Source organism: Acromyrmex echinatior, chromosome 18 (assembly GCF_024713525.1).
Source record: "Acromyrmex echinatior isolate Ae372 chromosome 18, ASM2471352v2, whole genome shotgun sequence".
NCBI lineage: Eukaryota > Metazoa > Arthropoda > Insecta > Hymenoptera > Formicidae > Acromyrmex > Acromyrmex echinatior.
In genome coordinates, this window is record NC_141869.1 from 4,694,129 (window position 1) to 4,717,111 (window position 22,983).

Here is a 22,983-nt window from a genome sequence, read left to right on the forward strand (position 1 = left end):
CAGTAAAATACAAAGGAAAAACAGAATTGCTATGTTTAATTTATATACGAATGCTGAACATTATCAGCTCTGCTTCCCTTTTTCCCAAAGAAAGTTGTTTTCTATCTTTATATTAATTCCAGATAATATTATAATAGCATCATATTGGTATCAATTATCGCGATGTATCTTAGAAAATGTGGAGATCAGGAACGGGATGGGATTAAAATTCTTGCTTTATATCTTACGAAGAATCAATCTCCTCTGTTTAAAAAGGAAATATGTCCATAAGAGCATTAAAGGGGAACATTAAAACTTCACCGTAATAATTTTATAATCGTGATAAAAATCGACGGTATTCCATTGGACGTATCCGTAATAAAGCTTGTTAAGCTTGCTACTTGTTAAACGCGCGTTGAGATCGTTTCGCGAACATTGCGATTCGATAGAGTGAGGAAGAAAACACAAGAGTATGCGTTGATAAATCAAATGAAGATTTTAATCTCATATTTTTAATAACGTAAGAAAAAAAGAGGACCGTTTGATGCCGTCGACGATATTAATACTAAAAAACTTAAATATCCGGATGAGCGCCGCTGGATAGTTTCTTAAGAGCTAAGAGTTACATTCTTTTTTTTGTTCATCCTCTCGAAATCAGTCGTTATTTGGTTTATGAAAGAGTCGATCGCGTATGTGTATATGCATGCTTGTGTGTATGCGTGTGTTAAATGAGTGTATACAAGGTATCGCCATGATATCTCTGCATTTTCCGACAAATCGGCTCACTAAGGCTTTTTTTTCTTTATCCAATAATACACTGGGTCCCTCGTAATAATACACCTAGCATTCTACAGTCTAAAAAAAAAACGAGTGTTTATCTGACGGCGTAATAACTTATGCATTATCATTTGCGGTGCGTTGCATCTCAATGACGAACAAATTGTACAATCAATTGAGTATCGATGTGTCGTTGACGGCTTAAAATTTTACTGGTCTCGGTACGGCTCAAAAAATATGTAAAACACGTAAGAACTCATTTCGATAAATATGCATTACATACTGACGAAACTTTGATTCCCGAGCCAAAATCAAACGTGCGTTCGTTTATTATCTTCGCGAAAAATTCCGGATTTGCTTAAAATTTCTTACGGTTCGAAACTAAAAGAGGCACTAATTAGAAATCTTGGCTAAAAAAAAGTTCTTCGCCGACTTCCGCCGAGACGAACATATCTAATGCGGTAAAAACAAATAATTAATTTTTCGCTGGTGAATCCTTAAGCAACTATTGTTATTATGCCTGCCATACTTCGGCTTACATATCCCTTCCTGCGGAATTTTCTTTTCTTATTCTTTCATTTTACAATGGAGAATCATTCGAGAAGAATCGTTATATGATACAAGATCGCTAGGGTGAGATTTACGAGTCGAGCTCTTTGCTATCTCGACGACGTACATTTCGTAGCAATTTCGAAGGCAAGACATTTGTTACATTTTGCATTCCTATGACTGTCGCACTAGTGTCATGGCATATCTGCTTTTCGCGCGCGCTTGTAATTAAGAGTCGATACACACATAAGAAGCGGACTTTTTTTTTCACCGGTGAGAAATAATTACTTTTTGTGTCTTTTTTTTTGCGTTCGCTAAGGGTGACATTTTTAATTGTACCGCGTTGAGATGTTGCGCATTCGAGTCATCTTCTGGCTGATTTGTTCCTCCTGTAGCAGCTGCCCGCGGAACTGGCTGACTTGGTCGAGCGCGGCGTTCAGAATGTCACGTTGCTGTATTAACAGCTGCTCCCACTTTTGGGCATATGCTGCAACAGATAACACGCACACCCGTCAGAGCACCCAAGAGCATGATTAGACACATCGGCTTAGTGTAGTTAAGGATTAAATCGGATATACATAGAGGTGACGTATTACAAGTAAACGCTGGAGCTATTTCCCCTGATTTATTTGAGCATCGTATTTAGCTTTACATCTTAAAATATGAATAACAACCACATATTTGTTATAGAGTTTCATTGCTGTTTTAGTCCATTCAGTCGGAGACATTACTGAGCTAATCGTATAATAAGTTTAGTGACGTTTAGTGCTTCACTGAAAGTAAACATATATTGCAATGAAACCCATAAAAACAAGAATTATAATGTTAATTAAAACGTAATCATTAGTGATTTGAAATAAAAGAATACCTAAAGACAGCTTAAATCTAGCTTACAAATTTACTGCTAGAGTTGTAAATAAAAGCCACTATTTTTTCATAAAGCATAATTATAAAAATTAATGAGTTTTGTATATTAATACCTAATTTGTATCTGTTTATAAATAAGTTCAAAAGCGCCTGAAGTTACAGGATTAAGATATTTGAAATATTATTTGTGTAAAATGTGAATATGCATATAAATACAATTAAATATCGATGTCGCTACACAAATTGAAGCTTAAGCTGAACACACAAGCCAGAGATTGTGAGCTGTTTTCTTATAAAAGTTTTCGTATAATTATCCTTAATGTGATATTGCCATTAGCTTAATAATCCACAAAAATAACATTTATTAACAAAGACTCGATTTGCGTACATATATAAAATAATAATACGTTCATGCTTCTAAAATATACATACTAATCATATTTTGTATATACAACACTGTTAATTTCATATCTTATTCAAATTTAATTTCTACAGTACATATACATAAAATTATTTAATAATTCCTTCAACAATACATTTGTCTTAACATTATGTTTAATAAAATACAATATATAATATATAATAACAATAAAAAAGAAAAGAAAAATGTTGAGTTTACCCTTCCAGGATCTGTTTACGTTTCAAGAAAAAATTTATGAAATATGATATTAACATTGTAAAATCTTGCTGCAAAATATTCTTCTTTATAACACAATTTGTATTCAATTATTCGTATACGGTTTTATTGGAACAGTAATTTCGGCTTGAATTTGCTGTTCCTTAAATATATCTATAATAGTAGACATACTTAAAAAAGATCAAATGATTCAATTGTCTTAAAAATTGAACGACTTTGATGTTTTATTATAAATACCGTATTATCGATAGAAATCTAAATTTTTTAAGTAGATGAGAAAAAAATCCATTTCTGACGTTACATTGGCAAAATTAAGTAAAATTCCCGATACCAAATCGCTAAAAAATATTATTTTTGAGGATATATTTGAAATGCATGTGATATCGAAATGAGAAAATAATGTGACGCGTATTATTAGTATGGTGCACATTAAAATAAGCTTTATCTGAACTATTTTATAGAATTGTTAATCGAATAATATTGTCGTACCGTCGGAAAATAGTTTTCTCTCTATAAGACGTCTACGTAATGAGAAACTCCTCAGGTAGGGTGACTCAAACTTTGTTCTTTTCCGCCTCAAATCTGTAACGTTTTCTTATATTATATTAAATTTTTTCTACAAGTATACAATGCAATGTGATTTTTTTCATATAAAGTGTACAAGTATAAGGCACCTAAAAAATTATGCTGTAATAAATTGTAATCCGAACTAGTAGTCAGCCATATTTTTTAGCTAGTAATATTGATAAAATACTGTGGTTTAAAATACGTGATTTATAATAAGTTCATACATATGTCATGTATTTTGTAGTGGTTTTCGTCTATTTAAAATGTTTTAAAAAGATCTTAAAATATAGAAACTAATTCCACAGAATAAACGACGAGTGCTGCACACGAAATGCGATTGCAAAATCAAAATACATTTAACATAACATTACTATATGGCACACAAGAATTAGTAACATTTTAATCGTGCATACAGCCAAGTGCTTAAATTCGAAGGAATGCATTTTCATTAAAATTAAATAAAAAGATAAACAAAATTATAGTAGTATTCCATAAGCAAATTTTTTACAAAATAATTAAAATTAAAAAGCTCCAAAAATTGAATTAACAAAGAGAATGGTAATGCCAATGAGAGTTGCGTGTGTAATTCAAATATATGTATATGTATGTATATGAATACACACGCACACACACATATATATATGTGTATTAATTACCAATTACTAATTACGTTTCGACCCTAAAATTATTCTCAATGTATGAGTAACAAATATCAAAGTCCGTGTAAGAAAGACGATCTCTCACATACTCTCAAGAAGCAAGTATAGTCACATCGTTATAATAATAAATACAATAAATAATCTTTGTTACTCATACTGAGGATGATCTAATTTTAAGGTCGAAACGTCTGTAATTGATGATATATATATATATATATATATATATATATATATATATATATATATACACACACACATATGGATTATACACAACCAATTGTATCAGCTCTTATTAGCATTACCATTCTATTTGTTGATCACTCCCTTTTTTCTATGAATAACACACACATATAAAAACATACAATAAAGCTTAAGATTAATTCACGTTTTATGTAGATAATCATATGTTACTCTGTTTTTTATCCTCTTTCTTTTGTACATAAATAAAAAAGATAATGTATGCTGTTGGCAGCAGTAAAAATAAAATAACATTTTTTAAGAAAGATAGTAAAGAATACCAAATTTTATAGCAATCTAATTGAATAGCACAGTTCTTCTTATCATTAATTGTTTTTCTAGTATTTGATTTAACATTGGTCGAAGATTCGGCCAACTCTTTGGCATTGCAAAGATTACTATTTTCCTTGTTAACATTACTGATATCATGTTGAGAATATAAAATAACACTATTGTCTGTTCGCGAGTCAATATCATGTATGTTCTTATTCTTATCGCTTTTATCCGTCATGTTTCTCCGTTTTAAAATATTAACGTTAGAAAATGCTGCCGACAATCCGCAGTTATCTTGATCGATATCGTAGTCTTTAAAATTAATACATCTTTTACAATCGTTAACGCAAATGTCGATATAAGACCGGCAGCTAACATTGCTGTCGGTCCACTTTTCCCACGAATCGTCGATAGTTTGAGAGTCGAATTTGTTCGGGTTAAAAATATCTTCTTTACTCGCAGATTTTTTTTTCGCGAAGTCCTCGTAGTAATAATTATAATTTGTCAGTTGATTTTTCACGTCGTGTAGTTTATCTTTGTGAGGCGAATAATAAGTATTACAATGCGTATCTTTAGGGCTTTTAATACGGAATGTACCAGACCAATGATATTTCTGAGTCTTCTTTTTGTTATTAATGGACTTTTTGATCCGTTGGCTTTGATTGGATCTTTGAATGGAACGTTCTATTGTAGGCATGCTTTTATTAATTGAATTCTTTCTAGCATTTTGACCGGTCGTCATGCTTTTCTTCTTGATAATGGGTCTGACAGGCGTGCGAGGAAGAACATTCGAGTCCTCCTCGATGTCATTCGAACTGAAATTACTTCCGAGCTCCATCTCATTGTTCCAGCAAGACATCAATGAATTCTCCGCGGATGTATTTACTTCCAATGTGTTTAAAGTCTGCGTGTCGCTGTCCGTGTCGTCACTTATCACTATCATCGCGTTTGCCGGGCTGCAGTCTCTCCGGTGATGATTTAACGTGACGATCGAATTTGCCTTAGTCTTACTGCGCGTATCTGTTATAAAATGCGATGCACTGTGATACCGGCAAGTACAACGTTTCGTACTTTTTAAATTTTTACTATAAGTTACTGACGGAATAATCTCAACAAAAGCAACATGAATCGTCACTTAAGAAGATTTGATGCTTATCGCCACATGATGTCTGTGAATTTTTACCACGAAAATCTGACGCTAAAAGCCCCATAAAATATCAATTTTTCATATTTGAAAATTTTTCTCGAAAAAAAGAAGACATGCTTCTGTGACACATAGAAGAGACACGTCGAAATTGTGTATTACGTTCTCCACAGAAGTGCACCGTCCAGCAATATGGTGTAAGAGAGATTAAAGCAGTAACAAACGGAAAACTATAGAAAAACGTAAATATGCAAATAAAAATAAATTTGTCTTACCTTCTTGGTCATAATCCACTTCATGAGTCGCGCTGAACACACTGTGCGCGTCGTTAAGGAATTTAGTCGTATTATCCATGACCAGTTTGTGCGTATCCAATACTTCTTCTTCGAGCATTTGCAGAGCTGATACTGCCTCGTGGAAAGTGTACAAATCTTGCGAAAGTTCACCTTCCTATGAAGAAGTAAATCATTTTCATTACATTTAAATACATAATTTCTTAACATTAATGAATAGTATTTAATTACTATTATTCGATTTATAATTGTGGAATTTTATAATATATTGTTATGAGTTTGTAGAGAATCGCTTACATTGAGAGATCGAAGCTGCGCTAAATCACTATCCGACAATACACTATTGTTTCCCTGTTCCTCGATCTTCATTCCCCGGTCATCATCAGTCGGTGAAGCTTTTATTTCGGTAGGATCAGTTGCCGCCAATTCTTTCACTCGATCCGCGTATCTCAATGTATTTAGGGAATGCTCGCAGGAACTCATTCCGGGACTAATCATTGCTATCTATAAACGAATAACACCTAAATTATCTATTTTTCTTTTGATATCTTTATTTCATGATAATATAACTATGAAACAACTTACCATGCAAGTTTTTGATTTTTCACCAATAAAACTATCCCTTAATACTTGTGTCAGCTTGCTTGCTCTAAAAGGCAAATGCGTACCCTTACGGCTTAACGCGCGTATACATTCTTTTAATGCTAATAGAGATTTATTGATCTCTGCACCTTCCATTCCTAAAAATTTCAGTAACATTAGTTACATCGTAAAATTAAAAAAGACATAGATCATTAATTATAATCATTTCAGTTGTCGTTCAGAATTGATTATACATTTACTCACGAGTTTGCCTATTAGCAGACGACGTATCAGCACCCCTTTCATTACCAGCAAGATCGATGAGTGAGAACTTTCCATGCACCTTATGTGTGCCCGGGATACGCGCTATTATTTGGAATACCGCGTGTGATCTCGAAGAATTAGAATTAGCGCTCGTCTGACCGCTCGTTCTAGCGCTGTTTCCGTGTTGTATTAACTTTAATACTTCGTCGCAAGTTTCTACAACCTTCTCCGTCAGTCCGACTATTTGCACCTATATTGTTAGACACAGACAAGAAAATTTCAAATTAAATTACATTATCACAATTAATTTCCAATTGACTTAGGAATTTACTGATACATAATGAAAGATAGCCAATATAGAGTGCCAAAATAAATTAAAAATAAATATGTAATATTGAACATAAGCAATTGTCATAAACTTTAATTAATAGTGATTATTTAAATATATGATTAATTAGTGATCAGACCCAATTAAAATTTCTTATTTCAATAAATCGAAACCTGTTGTTTGCCATCTTCCAGAACTCTCAATTTCTCTTTGTCCGCCAAAAGATCGAACACTTTGCCAGAGTAGATTTCAAAGAAGCTAGCGGAAATGACCAGATTCAGGGGTCGATACTTGGCTAATTTGAGGCATTTGAACACGTCTTTGGCAACCATGGCGTAAATGCCCTTCTTGCAGTCCTGTGTTTTGCCATTAAAATCACCTCCCATTGTATGGGTCTTGCCGCTGCCGGTCTGACCGTACGCGAAGCACGTGGCCATGCCACCTTCAAAAATCGTTTGCACCAGCGGTTTAGCCGTGTACTTGTAAACTATCTCGTTGTTGCACGTCTCATCGAACGCATAATCAAATCTGAAGATCTGGTTCTCAAGATATTTCGTGAGATCGACTTTGGACTTCGGCTCATGCACTACCATCTGATCCTTGCTAGGCACGCTGATCACGTCGATCTCCTTGCGCGCGTGCTCCTTCTTATTAAGTGGACGTTTCCTCACGCACACAGTGATCTGATGATCCTCCACGGCGTCAGTCTCCCGCAACGGCCTAAATTCTATGCTGTTTTGGTATTCTCTGTAAAAATTAAACAAATAAATACAGTTAAACAGCACAGTTGATACATCATATTTCCTATCAATCACAAAACATTAATTTTACAAATATTCCACGAAGATCAATAATTTATTCGAGGTATGTAATTCTAATTAATATTAAGTGATATTTCTTAAACAATATTATATTTTAGAATCAGTAGCAACCTTATCATGGCAAGGAACTCCCAATTTGGATTGCCTGGATCCAGATTCATTAGCGCTTCCTTCTCCTCTTTAAGTTCTGCTTGTCGTTGTCTTCTCTCTTCCCTGTTCTTCTTCAATCTCTCGACCTCCTTGACGACGTTGGATCGTCTACCTCGACCGTTCTCTACCTGGGCTTGTTGCAACTGCTGCTGTTGTTGCTGTTGCTGCTGCGCTTGTTTTTGTTGTCTGTTCTGCACCGGAGTCATCAGGCATTGCGTAACGGCTGTCGTCGGTGTCGGCGGTATATTCTCGAGTTCCCGGCGTCCTGTGAGGCCGGAAACCGATTCGCCGTGACCGTTCACCGACGTGGTCGACGACATTATGTTCGTCGGTCGACCCGTTGGTCGTGACAATTGTCTATTCGAACCAGCTGAAATATTGGTATGAGGATTAATGATGCCCGCACTGTCCTCCTTACCCTTGGTGATCGAACTGACTACGTCAAGATTAAAATCAGAAGAAAAACATAAATTATATCTTTGATCTCGCGTGATCTATCTCAATCTTTTCGTCCAATTCTTTTCACGCTGATGCCTCGAATCTGATATTTTATTTCTAATCACTGTATTATATCAGTGGAAAAGAAAACCTAGGTTTCTGACGTTAGTAATAAGAAACTACAAAAAATTTTTCAAGTTTTAAATGCAGTTGCACTTTACCGTTCCTTTGCAAGTGTGCTTTATTTTCAGATTTATACTTATGTTTAATTCAAGATAAAATCGCGAAATTATTACGAGTAGATACAATCTCGCTCAGTTATATTATTTAATAAAAAGTCATTGGTTCATAGTACATATCTCAAAATTTTTTCGCGCTGAACGATGACTAATTTCAAACCAATTTTATTCTAGTTTACTCAAAACCTAAACTACAAAAATTTTATAAAGGCATCATATGCAAACGCGAAAAAAATGTACTACTCTCTAAATATTTTTTGGAGTGAAATCTTACTCCAAAAGAATTAAAACTGCCACTATTAAAAAAAAAATTTACACTCTTGGATAAGAGTGACAGATTTTCACTCTCTTTTTTTTTGGATTAAGATTCACTCCAAAAAAGGAATAAGATTTTTTGCTTTGGAATAAATCTCATTCCAAAAAAAAAAAATGAAAATCTGCCATTCTTATTCAAGAGTGCAAATTTTTCATTCTTTTTCAATAGTGGCAGTATTTAACTCTTTTGGAGTGAGAGTTCATTTCCAGAAATCTAAAGAGTACGATACTTTAAAGAGAATCTAGATATTCAATAGTATTATTAACAAAGACATCACAGAATCTCCAACACGAGATTCATCACAAGCATTACCGGCGTCATCGTCTTCGATTCGAAGCGTCAGGATCTGATTGTCATCGCCGGCGACGTCTGTACTTTCGCAATTGCTGATTTTATTTTTCCTTCGGAAGCAATAGGCGAGCGGGTCGAATCTCATGATAGACGCGGCATACGCGAGATCTTGACGATTTTTAAGAATCAAGCCGTTCGTCGCGAGAGGCAAACGAGAGCGACGTTCCACCGGGTGGTGCGCACTACCGAGGTAAATCGAACAGTGCTAGAGAGAGGAGGGTCAGCAGCAAAATACACCCCCTTAGCTTGGACTACCACGTCGTACTGTAGGTTCCGTCGAGGTCCTTGCCCTTGCCTTGCATACGGCGCACAAATATCGATAGTCACGGCTCAGCCGTATACACGTGTAGGCTCGTCGCTACTTGACTTTATCTGGATGAAAAGACGACGTACATACACTCGACCAGGCGCGGTGTCCCACAACGAAATTGACTTATCGAACGCCGAAAGTTCGACAGTCATTCACGCTTATCGGCGCGTGAATCAAGAAGCATGTGGAAATTTATTCCGTGTGTTCACAAATCTCCCTTCTCAAACAAAGATCAGCGGAGTAGCATGTAAGCGAAACGTATGTAATTAGTCTGGTTTCGTTAGATTTCTATATCCGTTTTATTTAGCGGTATAATTAAAACACGTGTTACACCGTCGCAATTAAAACGGCCAAGAAATCTATTTCATGATGAAAATTTTCCGAAGTGCGAAAATACAGACATCGCCACACACGCACGGAGTTTATTGTAAGCGTCACGATTTCACCGATCGCTTTAGCAAAGTGTAACGAGATAGCAAAGGATCGAAAGAATCCTCGTGATTAACGTACCTTTCACTGGAATAGACGGCCTGGTGGAGTGCTGAAAATAAAGAAAATAGATTATGTTTAGCCATTTAAATTAAAGAGGTTGATGGTGTTTCTTCGTGCAACGAAGAGAGAAGTGTTTGTCGATATACAATCTAAGAAGTGCTGCAAATGAAAAATAATAAAACGGTGCTTCCTTCGAAGCCGGGTGTATAATACATCTTTTTGCCAATATATTCCGCCACGTTCAGGACGCAAGAGATAAGAAAACAGTTCACATCGATCCGTCCGTTAATCACGCCCGCGAGTTCCTTTTGCATATCGATCGTCGTAACATAACGACACGGTTTTTGACCCAGTCACGGTGTAGAGCAATCGCGCTGAGCGATCTTCCATTCCGTTTCACGAAACTAAGCATTTCCGCGAACGAAAATGAAAGAATGCCGTGTGGCGAGTTCTCGCTGGTCGTCTATTGGATATCTAAGTTGCCAGCTCAGCTAACTCGCCGAGATATCAACCTGTCGAGATCCCGTCGAATTCAAGCGAGTGCGAAATGGATGAAAAGAAACGTTAGCGATTAGCGGTGCTCTGGTGGATAGACACTTTGAGAAAAGCTGATATTTTTCATTCGTGATAGAGAAAAGGTGAAAGGTAGCGAACGCTCCTTTAGCATCTTCTGTGCTTAGACACTGAAATCCCAAAATTCATGCGGATCAAGAAAGTCTTTTGCAATTCAAACTACATATTTTTATCGGTCTTGAAAATATTTAATATCTCAAAATAGTTATTTAATCCTTTGTGTACGGGAGACTTTATTTGAAGTCACACCTCCTTTTATTTTATAAACTGGTCGTTCGATTTTTAAACTTTTATAGGATAATGTTTTATTCGAATTTAAAGTAAAAAAAATCAAAATGGTGAATCCAATAAGGTAGACAGAATTTTTTTTAGATATATTTTAATTATCTCATAAAACTTATTATTATTATATAATAGTTTTATAGAATTTTTATAGAATTACTAAGTAACTTCAAGTTTCATTTTATTTGAAACTCATGTATGTTACACAAACAAATTTCCAGATTGATATTCAAATTGATTTTCAAATTGACTTTCAAAAATAACTAATTATGACACTAGAGGCTTCTTCATAGGAAGTTACTATTTATTTGAATTTATACATTTTTAGACTATATTCAAACTCAGCGATAACAAAAATTTTCTAAAATCGAATTCTACAAAGATAATTAAGATTATTTTTTAATTTTATAATTTTGAAGTTATCCGAGAATTTAAAAATTTTAAGAAATCGAATTCAGTCACTCATATACTCATATACTCTTAGAAAACAAGATTTTCTTTATGTTTCTTTATTAGAAAGCTTCCGTCAAAGGTTAAATAATATTAAGGTTAATTTAAAACAGCTGCGAGCATGATAGTGATAAATAATTAGTATCGACAGACATTATCAATTAGATAGAGTGAACTCAATTGGATAGAATTCAATGTTCACAAATTACATTTTATAAATAATTATTTAACTTCACATATATATCTTCCAATATCATTTTATGTCATGGCGTAATAAATTTCATGATCTTTTCCACTTGCATCAAACATTTATGACATATAAAACACTAAGAAGTTGCAATATATCATTTTCTCATCCAATTATACAAAAGATATATACATATGTATGTTAGTTCTAATAGACAGTAATCATAAGATATTATCTTTTGTGTGAAGTTAAATAAATAATTTTTCTAAAGATTGATTTATACACCGTATAATTCCCATATAATTCCGTCATACACTATAAATCAAGTAATAAAACTCGCGAGATATCATAAATTTGTATCGTAAAAGCGAGCGATCTCGAAGATGCTAAGGTCCGTTCGGCGACCACGGAAGACTATTGCTGCAGAAAGGGTTGTGTTGTGGTTGTAGTTGTAGTTGTTGCGGTGATGGGGGGGAAGGTTGGTGCGCGTTACCGAGAGACGAGATGTGACTCGTACAGGAAGCGTTGCGGATGCGAGGCCGTTTCTCGTGGTGTGACCACCATGGCGTCCGAGAGAGCCCTCTTCTTGGTTCTCCGACTCGTCGACTCCCTCGTCCTCCTCAGCCGAGGAGTCCGGCTCCTTACCGCAGATCGCGGTCATGAACAGTTTTACGTAAATCAATCAGACGATTACATCCGTGGTCGATGGAGCCATCGAGGGAATCGATGAGGGGGAGAGTTGTCAAGAAAGACGACAATTTTGTGGATGAGCGGTGGCCGAGACGACGTGAGTTTCGTATTAGAGATCGGTTTGTTATCGATCGGTTTTGCCCGGGAGTGGTCGATGATCCATCGTCGACACGAGGTCCGTGATTATGAGCAGCGTCCATGGAGGAAAAAAAAGATGTTACCATGTTAGTAGCGAAAATGACGCTGCGGACTTTGACTTTTGTCGATCGACGTATTTACAGGCTTGGTAATTTCTCGAGGAAATTTACATTATATTCTAAAATTACGAATGGATCCTTGGACATCTAAATCCAAATTGGATTGTTTAAGTTCAGTATTGGGATTCTGTAACTTTCGGTGGAAATGCACTTAATTGTGCTCATTTCAGAAGCTCTCACATTAATTCACAAGGTTTCTATTTCCAATGAAAATGATACTCTAAATTTGATCTGCATCAAAGTGCAGGAAGCGAATTGAAGATTTCAGTGACTAAACCAGTGTCAGATCGCATAGGTATTACATAAGATGTTATATAAAAAAAACTGCGTAATGATATCGACACTATCAATTAAAAGTTACAGAATCCCTGTACTGCTGGGCTCCTCAAGTCCTCGAATCCTATTGATTCTATTGCCTTTCAATCTCTGATAATAATCAAAATATATTTTTTTTAATATTTCAATTTTCATAAATATATTCTTTTTCGAATAAAAAAACAAATGCAAGTTATTTTAAAAGCGATTTTGATAAATTCAGAGTAAATTTTCAATTTTCAATCCGTACACGATTTAAAATTGCTACATAGAAAATACATGACACTTTGTTGCAATATACACATATACATATATATATATATATGATGCACGGTGATTGTTGCATGTAGATACAAGTATTACTAATAAGGAAAGTTAAGACTACGCAATCACACATCTACGGACTGTTTAAGACAAACTTAGAAGCTATCTCAAAAAGCTTCGTCTAAGTCTACAAGAATGAAAGAAGCAACAAACGCACGATGCAAATTTTGCAGCGGAAGTCGCAATTGTTTATCTTAGACGCGGGCTCCACGTGACGGGGAAGCCGGAGACCTGACGAGATCAGACTCCACGGTCATCGTCACGTCGGATTCGAAGGCTTGTGATGGACCGATTACGAATGACGGGGACTCCTACCTGAAAGACGTACAGGTACTGGAACATGCCTACCGCGGTGTAAACCCTACGAGACGCGGGATCGGATTATTCTTTCCATATTAGGAGCGAGGTTATTTCACGTAGCCCGGGCAACCGATAAACAGAATTCTGCCAAGGCAGTCGATGATCGACCGCGAATTTACGCGGACACGTTTCAAGACCCGCGCGGAGTTCGACTCGCAAAGTGGCACGCGCACCGTCATTCATGGATCAACGTCTGAATGATTGCGAGACTTTCACGAGAGTTGGCTTATCTAATAGTAGTACATGTACTACTCTGTTATCTGTCAAATGGATAAGTAAGTTCCTCTGTAATCTAAAACCTGTTTGTACATTTTTTTTAAATTAAAAGATTAATTAAAGAGAAAGATCTTCAATTTCCAATTTATCTCGTGTCGTTAATTTTTTAACGTTTCTCTACAGGTGCGCTAATTTCATTTTTAGGAGATCTCCAAGATCTGAGATGAATACAACGTGGGAGAAGAGCAATTTCTACATCTTTCAAAATTTAATTGACAATTGAATCTACGCTTGACAATGGTCTAGAACGCACCATTCGACGTTTCAACCATGCGTTTTGAGAAGAATTCAATCAATTTAATTACAAATACATACCCTTGCTTTTGAGGACGCCAACATGTGATTGTTCATCACCTGCGGCAGCGCACACGTACTGTCATCTCGTGGTCCTATCTTCATTGCTTGCGGCAGCGCACATATAGTCTCGTTTCGTGGTCCCATTTTTTGATTCAGATCGCGATTCAAGGCGAGAATCGCGTCGATTTCGACCTGAAAAAAAATATATAAATCGAAATAATTTTTAATTTCCAATTTCTTTTAATTACTTAATGCGCAATCGATATCAATTTCAAAATAGAAGTGACATTATGGAGATTATCTGTTTCTTTGGGACCAGTGAAGTTAATAAATTATGCGATACGTAAAAGTAAAGAAGAAATATTTGAATAAAAATACCTAAAAATACATAAAAAAATTCCATAGTTTGCAAATTACCTTTCGGCGTGGAATAAAACTTTGCTGGGACATTTGCGTACTAATACAAATCTTGCACAATTAATTCCGTGGTTAAAATGTGGAAGAACTAATAGGATCTTCAAAAAAAATATATTAACGTAGAATGGATAATTAACAGGTCATTCTCTTGAATTCAACATCTAGTATTTATGAAATGTAAAAAAAATGTAAAACAAAATTGTTGCCGGAATTCGCGAAAAAAAAAACTGCAAAAAGAAATGTAAAATCGTGAAGTAATATGATACTTTGTTCACGATCGGAAATTCACTTTCTCACGAGTCTCATTCTGTATCGCGCGACTTTTTACAAAAGTCACGTTCGACCTGACCGGTTTGACTGACGGTAAATCTGCGGACTTGCAAGCGTATCAGAAATAGATTCGCGCCCCCGTTAGCGAGCTACACGTTAGCCCTGTGGCATTGCGTAAGCACTGCGGAATTGAAAATAGCCAAATAACCATGACCTACGGATGTAGAGAATTAAAATATTGCAGTTCAATGCATCGAAATCGCGAGAGAAAGTTGCCCGTAGTGCAATTATTTTCCATAAACATGAGATAAAAACGCACCACTTGACACGTGTATCCGTGCATGCGTAGGCAACTGTATACAGTTTTTAAGTAAATTCTGCGAAAATGGGAAAGTCGTTATTAAGAAAAAATACTTCCAAATTATTTAAACAGAGGAATTCTATCGAACTACATGTATTCTATTTAATGTATAAAATTGTTAAAGATAAAAAAAACATTAATGAATATTTTATCGTTTCATAATATAAATATTATTTATATTTATCTTAATTAATATCAGTTAATTTTAGTTTTATTTGATTTGAAAAAAGCTTTTATCCAACTCAAACTTGTGTTACTCTATTTCTGAGTAATTAAAATAATTTATGAGCGTGCACGGACTTACCTCTTTGCCTTTGGTTTCTCCTCTCTCGAACCATTCTACAGTTACAGTGCGTTGCTCTAAATTGATACCAGAGACAACTGCTGAGTGAACACGACCTGAAACAAGAATTGTTCATTACAATATATAAGGACTACAATAATGCGGTTATAATGATTGCGCGAGTGTATGTGAATATCGTCATTTAAATAGAACCTAATAAATCTTCTCTTCTGTAAATAGTTTACATTTTATTTAATTAAACACAAAATAAATAGAAGAATGCCAAATAACGATCAAGGCTGAATTTTGGTGTCTGCATGGAAAAAACGATTTTGCTAAAATACATATAAAAATTTAAGTAGATACAATCTGGAAATAATTTTGTTGGACCATCAAAATTATTATGGAAAAATTTCAAGCATGATGAGCAAACTACGAAAAAATTTTGACAATCAATTTGAGCATCTTACATAATTTTGATCATCCTATAAAATTATTTTCTGTGCATCTAACTAAATTTTTAGGAAAACCGTTACTTCAGGAAAACCGTTCTTTCTATGTAATAATTGAATTGTTAAATACATTTTCCAGTTCTTCAAACCGTGTAGTTAGATTATAAATTAGATTTAAGTTAAGTATAAATTACCAAGAAACTAATTCGACAATAACAGAGTCAAACTGAAAAAATAACAGCACATTTTTTTCATAAAATCAGTATTTCTTTTAACAATAATTTTCGAAATGTATTTTTAATGAGATCAGGATTGAGACATTGCATTTCTAATTTTGCTTTATCAAATATTTTATGTGTACATAATTTTTAACGCGTAACAATGTACCGTTTTCCATGATCTCTGATTTATCGCTGTCGTTCTTGATCGAATTCATTCTCTGTCGCAGTGGAGAAGCAAGTCTAGGTATCATGGATCCCTCGCTCCGAATCTTCGTTGTTTTTCCGCCTCTTTCTTTTCTATCCCCTTCTTCATCCTCGTACGGCCGAACCTCGAAACTGCACGAGTTCAATTTCTGCCGAACCTCGTCCCGCTCATGAGATGCCGCGGTTCTCTTAAAACCAAATTTATTCGTCTCTTCAAGGACCTGCAGGTCTTCGTTATCCATGCAAGTTTCAGCGCGAGATCTTCTTTTGATCGGTGGAAGAATGTTTCTGTTGGTCCCTTTTTTCTTTCGAACGATTCTCGTCTTCGACTTTTCTTGCTTTTCGTCGGAAAAATTAATTCTAGATGAAACTCTTTCATGGAACTTTTTATCGAAACTCGATTCTAGGACCGCATCCTGTCTACTTTCGATTTCCGACGTCCAGGACGAATCTTCAGGTTCTCGGGATGCCACCGATCTTGGAATGGATTCGTCCAGATCCGCCTCTTCATCGTGTTCTTTCTCATCCGAGATGCATTTGACTTGCTTTTCTGCCGTGCTCGATACACTTCTCGAATACAGCATCGCATTGTCATAATAATCGATATCACATAGTTCTCGAACAGATTCCGCATTTGTTTCCGAGTCCTTGAGAGAATCCTTCTCGAAGCTCTCATGATCGTGATCACTGATTTGATAAGACGGTGAGCCATTGACCTCCGATGGATCGGTTCGATCAGTCGAAGCGATTTGACTTTTCGCGCAATCATTGAAGTAATTAACGATTTCTCCATTCGTCCAGTCTTTTTCCGCGATTTCTTTTGATTGTTCATCCTGCGATTTGCGCAAAAACTCGTCGACGATGAACGGCAACTCTTTGCATGATCCTTTCTGCTTGGAATTCTTTTTAGATTTCTTATTCTTTTTGCGCTTTCCATCCTTCTTGATCTTTCTATCGTTAGAATTGCGCTTTGTGCCACAGACACAAAGAGATAACCAATCCATATTGATATATTTACAGCAAATAAAAAATATTGTATTTTTAAAGGAAAGCTTTACTATTATTAAGCTATATTATTAGTAGTAACTTCCTTAACGTTAAAATATTATGAAATATACTTATATGTATTTATAACGTATATTTTATCTTCCGCAACAATTCTTCATAAACAAATTAATTTTAACACGCGTTTATCGTAATTCATTTATAATTGATTTACAATAAATTTGCATTAAAAAATTATAAAAGACGTTTATAATACTATTATACGTCTATCTTTTTTATCATCAATAATAATTTCATAAATTCCACAACGTATCAATTCTCATGTAAATCCTTGTTCTTCCCACGATATATTAACAACTCCGATACAATTCTTGTGTTTTTCTCACGAATTCTCATAGATTATACAGTTATAGTCATCTAGTAATATCCCAGGGTGTAACTAGCCTTGCTCCATTTATGCTGTTGAAGTCAATGAAAAGATTAGCACGATGTTCCCACTACTTTGTCATCGATAACAATTCGCTCAAACTTGGATATATTCTTGCTACCGCTGCATTTTGCGAGAGAGGTATCACTGAAAGTATATCGAATCGAAGACAACGGAGGACTGTAGGCGACTCGCGCGATCGATTCGTAGGGAACCTCTTCAGGAACGTGCAGGTTTAATCCCGGACAATGCCCGTCACGCACACGACGCCGCGGCGAAAATTCATGAAATTCTTCGTGGCACTCTGTTCCGATCTTTAAAAAGCGGAGGCTTTTAGGCTCCGAAGACATCGTCTTTTTTTTTCACTGTCTTCGAGCGCACGATCGCGGATTATCCTTCGGGAGCATATTCGCCCTTACGAACGTTCTTCGGGAACCCAAAAATAAACGTACTTGCATGAACAATGTTCGGTATGTCTAATTTACGAGCTTACAAATAATATGCAAGAGATGTCATGTAAATATAAAAAATTAACTCTTGAACAGTACAGCTCATAAATTAATTTTTCAACATTGTCCATTCAATTTATTATTACTTTTTTTTTTACCAATAGATTTTACAATTTGTAATTATAATTATTTTATTTTATATAAATAATCTGTTATCTAAATTATTTTATAAATAATCTGTTATTTAAAAAAATAATATTTGGAGACAAAAAATTGCATTTTCTGTCATATATAAATTTCATCTTTTCTTTCAGATTCTTTTCCTTAAATCCGTTTTAGTGCAACATGATTTGGACTTTATTTTCTTAATTTCATAAAGTTTAAATTTCATTTTTCGTTGCACATGTAACTTGCAGACAGCCGGGCACGGTTATTACGAAGCGTGTGATGCGGCGAAGTAGTTAATAGAGCGAAACTGGGACGGGATAATTAACGTCGCACCAAAAAGTTCGCGCATTCGCAAGTTAGATGAATCAAGCGATCATCGGAAAAATCGGTGACGACGCCGCATCCGTGATGTATCAGCGTCGCGCGGCGCGATTCGATCGACTGACAACGTTCACCGAGCAGCGTTTCATAAACGCATTTATTATGACTCCCAGAGCGAGTAATTTCGCCCGGTGCGGGGCCCCCACCATATAAACAATTTCTCGGCCCGCCTTGATGAGTCCAGGCGTTATGCGCTATCGGTCACGATACCGATTCTGTCTGATTCCGCCCGACGAGACATATGCGAGTCATCCGACCAGAAAGAAACATTGCAGCAGTGCTGGTACTGTATACGAATTAAATTGAGAAATTTAAGTTATAGTTGTAAAATCAAAAAAAATATATTGTCTAAGCAATATTTTTATTTAGAATAAAATTTAAAAAGACTCATATTTTGCAAAGCAGTGTGAAAATAATAAAGCCAAAATCGAGCAAAATTAAAGTATACGATTTAAAAATAATTTATTACAACAAGAAACAGTTGTTCTCAACAATCTGAACTTTTTATTGTACAATAAATTATTTTTATTATCGACACTCTTTTGCTCGTTTTTCGCTTTATTATTTTTACATAGCTCGTAAATATAAGTAAATTCTTTTTTTTAAATAATGTATTCTCTACTCATTATATCGTGAAATCAGAAAAAAATTCGCCGCGACTTGAACGTGACACTGACTAAAAGAAATTATTACAAATTTATACGAAAATTATCACATATTCATTTCGAATATTAATTAAATTTCGGTTTATGCGTATTTAGCATTATGAAGGTTAATGTCATGATCGACGGCATATAGATTTTTTGTGGCACGACTCGCGGCACGAATGTCACTCGAGGAATCGATACAGAGCAGTCTCTGAGCAGCTGTAATGCGGGAAATAATTCAGAGGCTATTTCGGGATGAGAAATCGTCTAAAGTCGCGGGCGGAATCGAGTAAACCGAGCGGTAGTCGAAGGTGAACTGACGCCACGGCTGATTTGTGTTGTCGGTTGCAGCACGGATGCTAATAAGAAGAATTAACGGCATCTCGTTAAAGATTAGACAGTACTGTGCGAATTTTCGCGACTGATTCTCCCAACTCGATAAGTGAGAAATAAGATCACAGAGAAAAGGATGTATCGATTCTTTTTTCGGCGAATTTGAAGCAAATTTTTCTTCAGCCAAATTCTAATTATACATACAGAAAATAAATATTTGGCGAGTTAAATCTTCTATCATAAATATAAGATTAATATAAATTTGCAAAAATTAATTCTAGACCAGAAAGAATTTGGTAGTTGTATTAACTGGAATGCTAATTAAAATTAAACAAATCAGAATCATTTTCTGGTGAAATCTATTTTTTTTTTATAATTCTGATCGAGATAATTAAAATTCTAATGATATGATCAAAATCTTCTGGCTCGTTCATTTTCAAACATAAATTTTTCTCGATGTACTGCATTAATTTTTTATCAGCATTTTATATTGTAATTTATTTCTGAACAATTTAATCCCACGCAATTCAAGATATTACGTTGCCACATAATTTTATTTCAAGTCAGGATAATACAGAAAATGTTAAGATTCCTAGCTTCGAAGAAAAATATATCTCGAGCCACTTGATCGATCACCGGCGATCTTCTATAGGATCCGGATGTATGTGACACTAGGTTTATCTAATATTTGCGATATGCAACTCGAAGCTCTCGGTGCGTGACCACGCGGTACCAGCCCATATTTATTTACAGTGTACTCGGAAGTCGAGCCTTTCCTACACGCATGCAGACGATTGTTGCATCACGGAAACGCCCCTTCTCAACAGGTACGATCGCCATAAGCATTTCTTTCTCTTTCCCTTAATTTTTGCATTAATAAATTTAAAGTGATTTTTCAACACTAATTGCATAATTACACGCGTTCTCTAATTTCATAATTATTAAAAAAATTTTTACATCAGATTATTATATAAATACATTAATGCCTGTTTCTATCAATATAAATTAATTTTAATCTCGGTTCAACTAATTCTTCATCTTTTTCTAATTCTAAAAATTAAAAGAGTTAATTGAACCAAGATTAAAATTAATCTACATTGATAGAGGACATAAATGTGCAAAATTCTTTTGAAAATGTTTAACGGTCGTGTTCAAATAATGATTCGACGATCCTGATTATTAATGTTAATTAACTACCTGTTTTCTAGCGCAATAAGCTATGATTTCCATGCATAATGCAGGATCAAAGTCGAGACGGAAATAATAGTAGAGATGATGATGCGATCGGCACGCGTCGCCATTCCGATTTCTATTCAAATGCATTTCGGTCTCGTCCCGATTGAACGAGGCATTAAAACGCTTGGTTCGGGGGTCCAGCCACACGGTCTATTGAACATTAAATTTAAGCAGCGGCTTCCTGCATCGCAGATCCGTCATGTGTAAAGCGTGCGTGGAGAACGCTACATTACATCGTCGATACATAAAGCACAGATTCTAAAAAAATAATCTGTATTTGCGCGCCTACTGTGAACGCATCGATACTATTGATCGCGATCAATCTTCGCGAGATCGCCAAGTGAAATGAAAATGGAAAGCGACAAGATAAATCTCGTAAATCTAATCTCAACGATTAGAAACTAAACTAAGAAAACTGATGATCGCTTTACCATCGAAGGTAATCTCCAACTTATAACAGATTAATGTTCATTTCTATCAATACAGATTAACTTTAATCTCTGTTTAACATTTATCTTTTATCTCTTTATCTTTCTCTATAATTCTTAGAACAAGATTAAAGCTTTCTATATTGATAGAAATAAACATATAATTTTAATGATAATCTAGAAATGCAAGCTTGAGAAAGAATAATAGCAAAACTCTCAATAAAAAAATAGCTAAATTAAGAATAAATCATTTAGTTGAGACAAATCAAAATTTCATATTTTCGAAATAAAGATAATTCAAATTCTCAAGTCCAGCATATTGCTGCGAATGCCTCTCTATTCATTGCATAAATTATAAATTTATACTGAAATCGATATACATATACCTTATGTATGTAGTATTTCGCACACGTAAAGTCTTAATGGCTTCCGCGCATTCAAGCATCGAGCTGCATTCTTAATCGTCATCCTATCGTGGATTTTTGAGATCATAAATGCACGAAGTAACTGGAAACGATTGTAACCCGTGCTGGGTAGTATAGAAAACAGTGTAGAAAATTGAGAAGCATCGAGCTGCATTCCTAATCGTCATCCTATCGCGAATTTTTGAGATCATAAATGCACGAAGTAACTGGGAACGACTGCACCCATCCGGAGTATAGAAAACAGTGTAGAAAATTGAGTCATTAACCCGTGATATAATAAAAGTCCAGCGTGCGAATGAGCGAGCAAACGAACGAGTGGGTGAGCGTGTGAAAAAATGTACAAGTGAAAAGCAAAACGAGAGAATGAACATATGAAACCAGCAGTATACGTGTTTTGTAAAAATAAAAATGATTATAGTAAGATAACTCAAGTTTCGTAAAGTAGCGCAAATCTAACTACCGCAGAAATAAGGGAATCGGTAATAATTTATGACATTCTGTAATGTTTAAATTTGTGTATGACAAATTCTGTATCAATTGTGCAAAACATCCTTGTTCTTTTTAATGAGATCTTCCATAACACATAAATATCAGTATGAAATGTATAATTCAATTTTAAATATAATTTAAACCGAGAATCACTTTTTCATTAATCACATAATCTATTGATTATCCTGCAATCTTGCGTTGAATAAAGCTGTTGAGCTCTCAGAGCTGCTTTGCAACATCGCCATTTTCTCGAACAACTGTCACGATACACGGATATCTGAACACGATGCATCTAAAATACACCGAGAATTAGTGCGATTTCGTGTTGAGGTATTTACGACGTGGAAGGTACCAATGTAGTCGCGTGGGTGGAAGAAAGGAAAACGACGTAGTCGTTCTTTAGTTCCTGACAACGACACGAAAGACCGCCACTTTGCAGGAGAACACACGAGCTTGTTACCGACTAGCCGAAGCCCGGGCTCGAATACAAAGTTTTACAGCTA

The 22,983-nt window shown here is 35.3% G+C and overlaps 1 protein-coding gene across 11 annotated transcripts in view; it reads right to left on the bottom strand.

Moving 5' to 3' along the window:
• Positions 1-452: 452 nt before the first annotated feature.
• The window catches only part of Klp10A (kinesin-like protein 10A), a 42,114-nt gene continuing 19,583 nt past the window's right edge, over positions 453-22,983 (bottom strand). The window contains exons 1-13 of one of the 11 annotated variants that reach the window (XM_087415844.1): positions 16,455-18,350; positions 15,637-15,731; positions 14,303-14,476; positions 12,259-12,405; positions 10,292-10,322; positions 8,089-8,563; positions 7,330-7,903; positions 6,829-7,078; positions 6,568-6,722; positions 6,280-6,486; positions 5,965-6,139; positions 3,299-3,391; positions 453-1,792 (exon numbers count right to left, since the gene is read on the bottom strand). In XM_087415844.1, the coding sequence (XP_087271970.1) occupies positions 1,635-1,792; positions 3,299-3,391; positions 5,965-6,139; positions 6,280-6,486; positions 6,568-6,722; positions 6,829-7,078; positions 7,330-7,903; positions 8,089-8,563; positions 10,292-10,322; positions 12,259-12,405; positions 14,303-14,476; positions 15,637-15,731; positions 16,455-17,496 (3,576 nt within the window). In that variant the 5' untranslated portion in view covers positions 17,497-18,350 and the 3' untranslated portion in view covers positions 453-1,634. Of the gene's footprint in view, positions 1,793-3,298; positions 3,392-4,334; positions 5,566-5,964; positions 6,140-6,279; positions 6,487-6,567; positions 6,723-6,828; positions 7,079-7,329; positions 7,904-8,088; positions 8,564-10,291; positions 10,323-12,258; positions 12,406-14,302; positions 14,477-15,636; positions 15,732-16,454; positions 18,351-18,810; positions 19,233-22,633; positions 22,975-22,983 lie in introns of those variants that run through there. The other 10 variants (XM_087415837.1, XM_087415835.1, XM_087415834.1 and 7 more) reach the window with 10 other exon arrangements.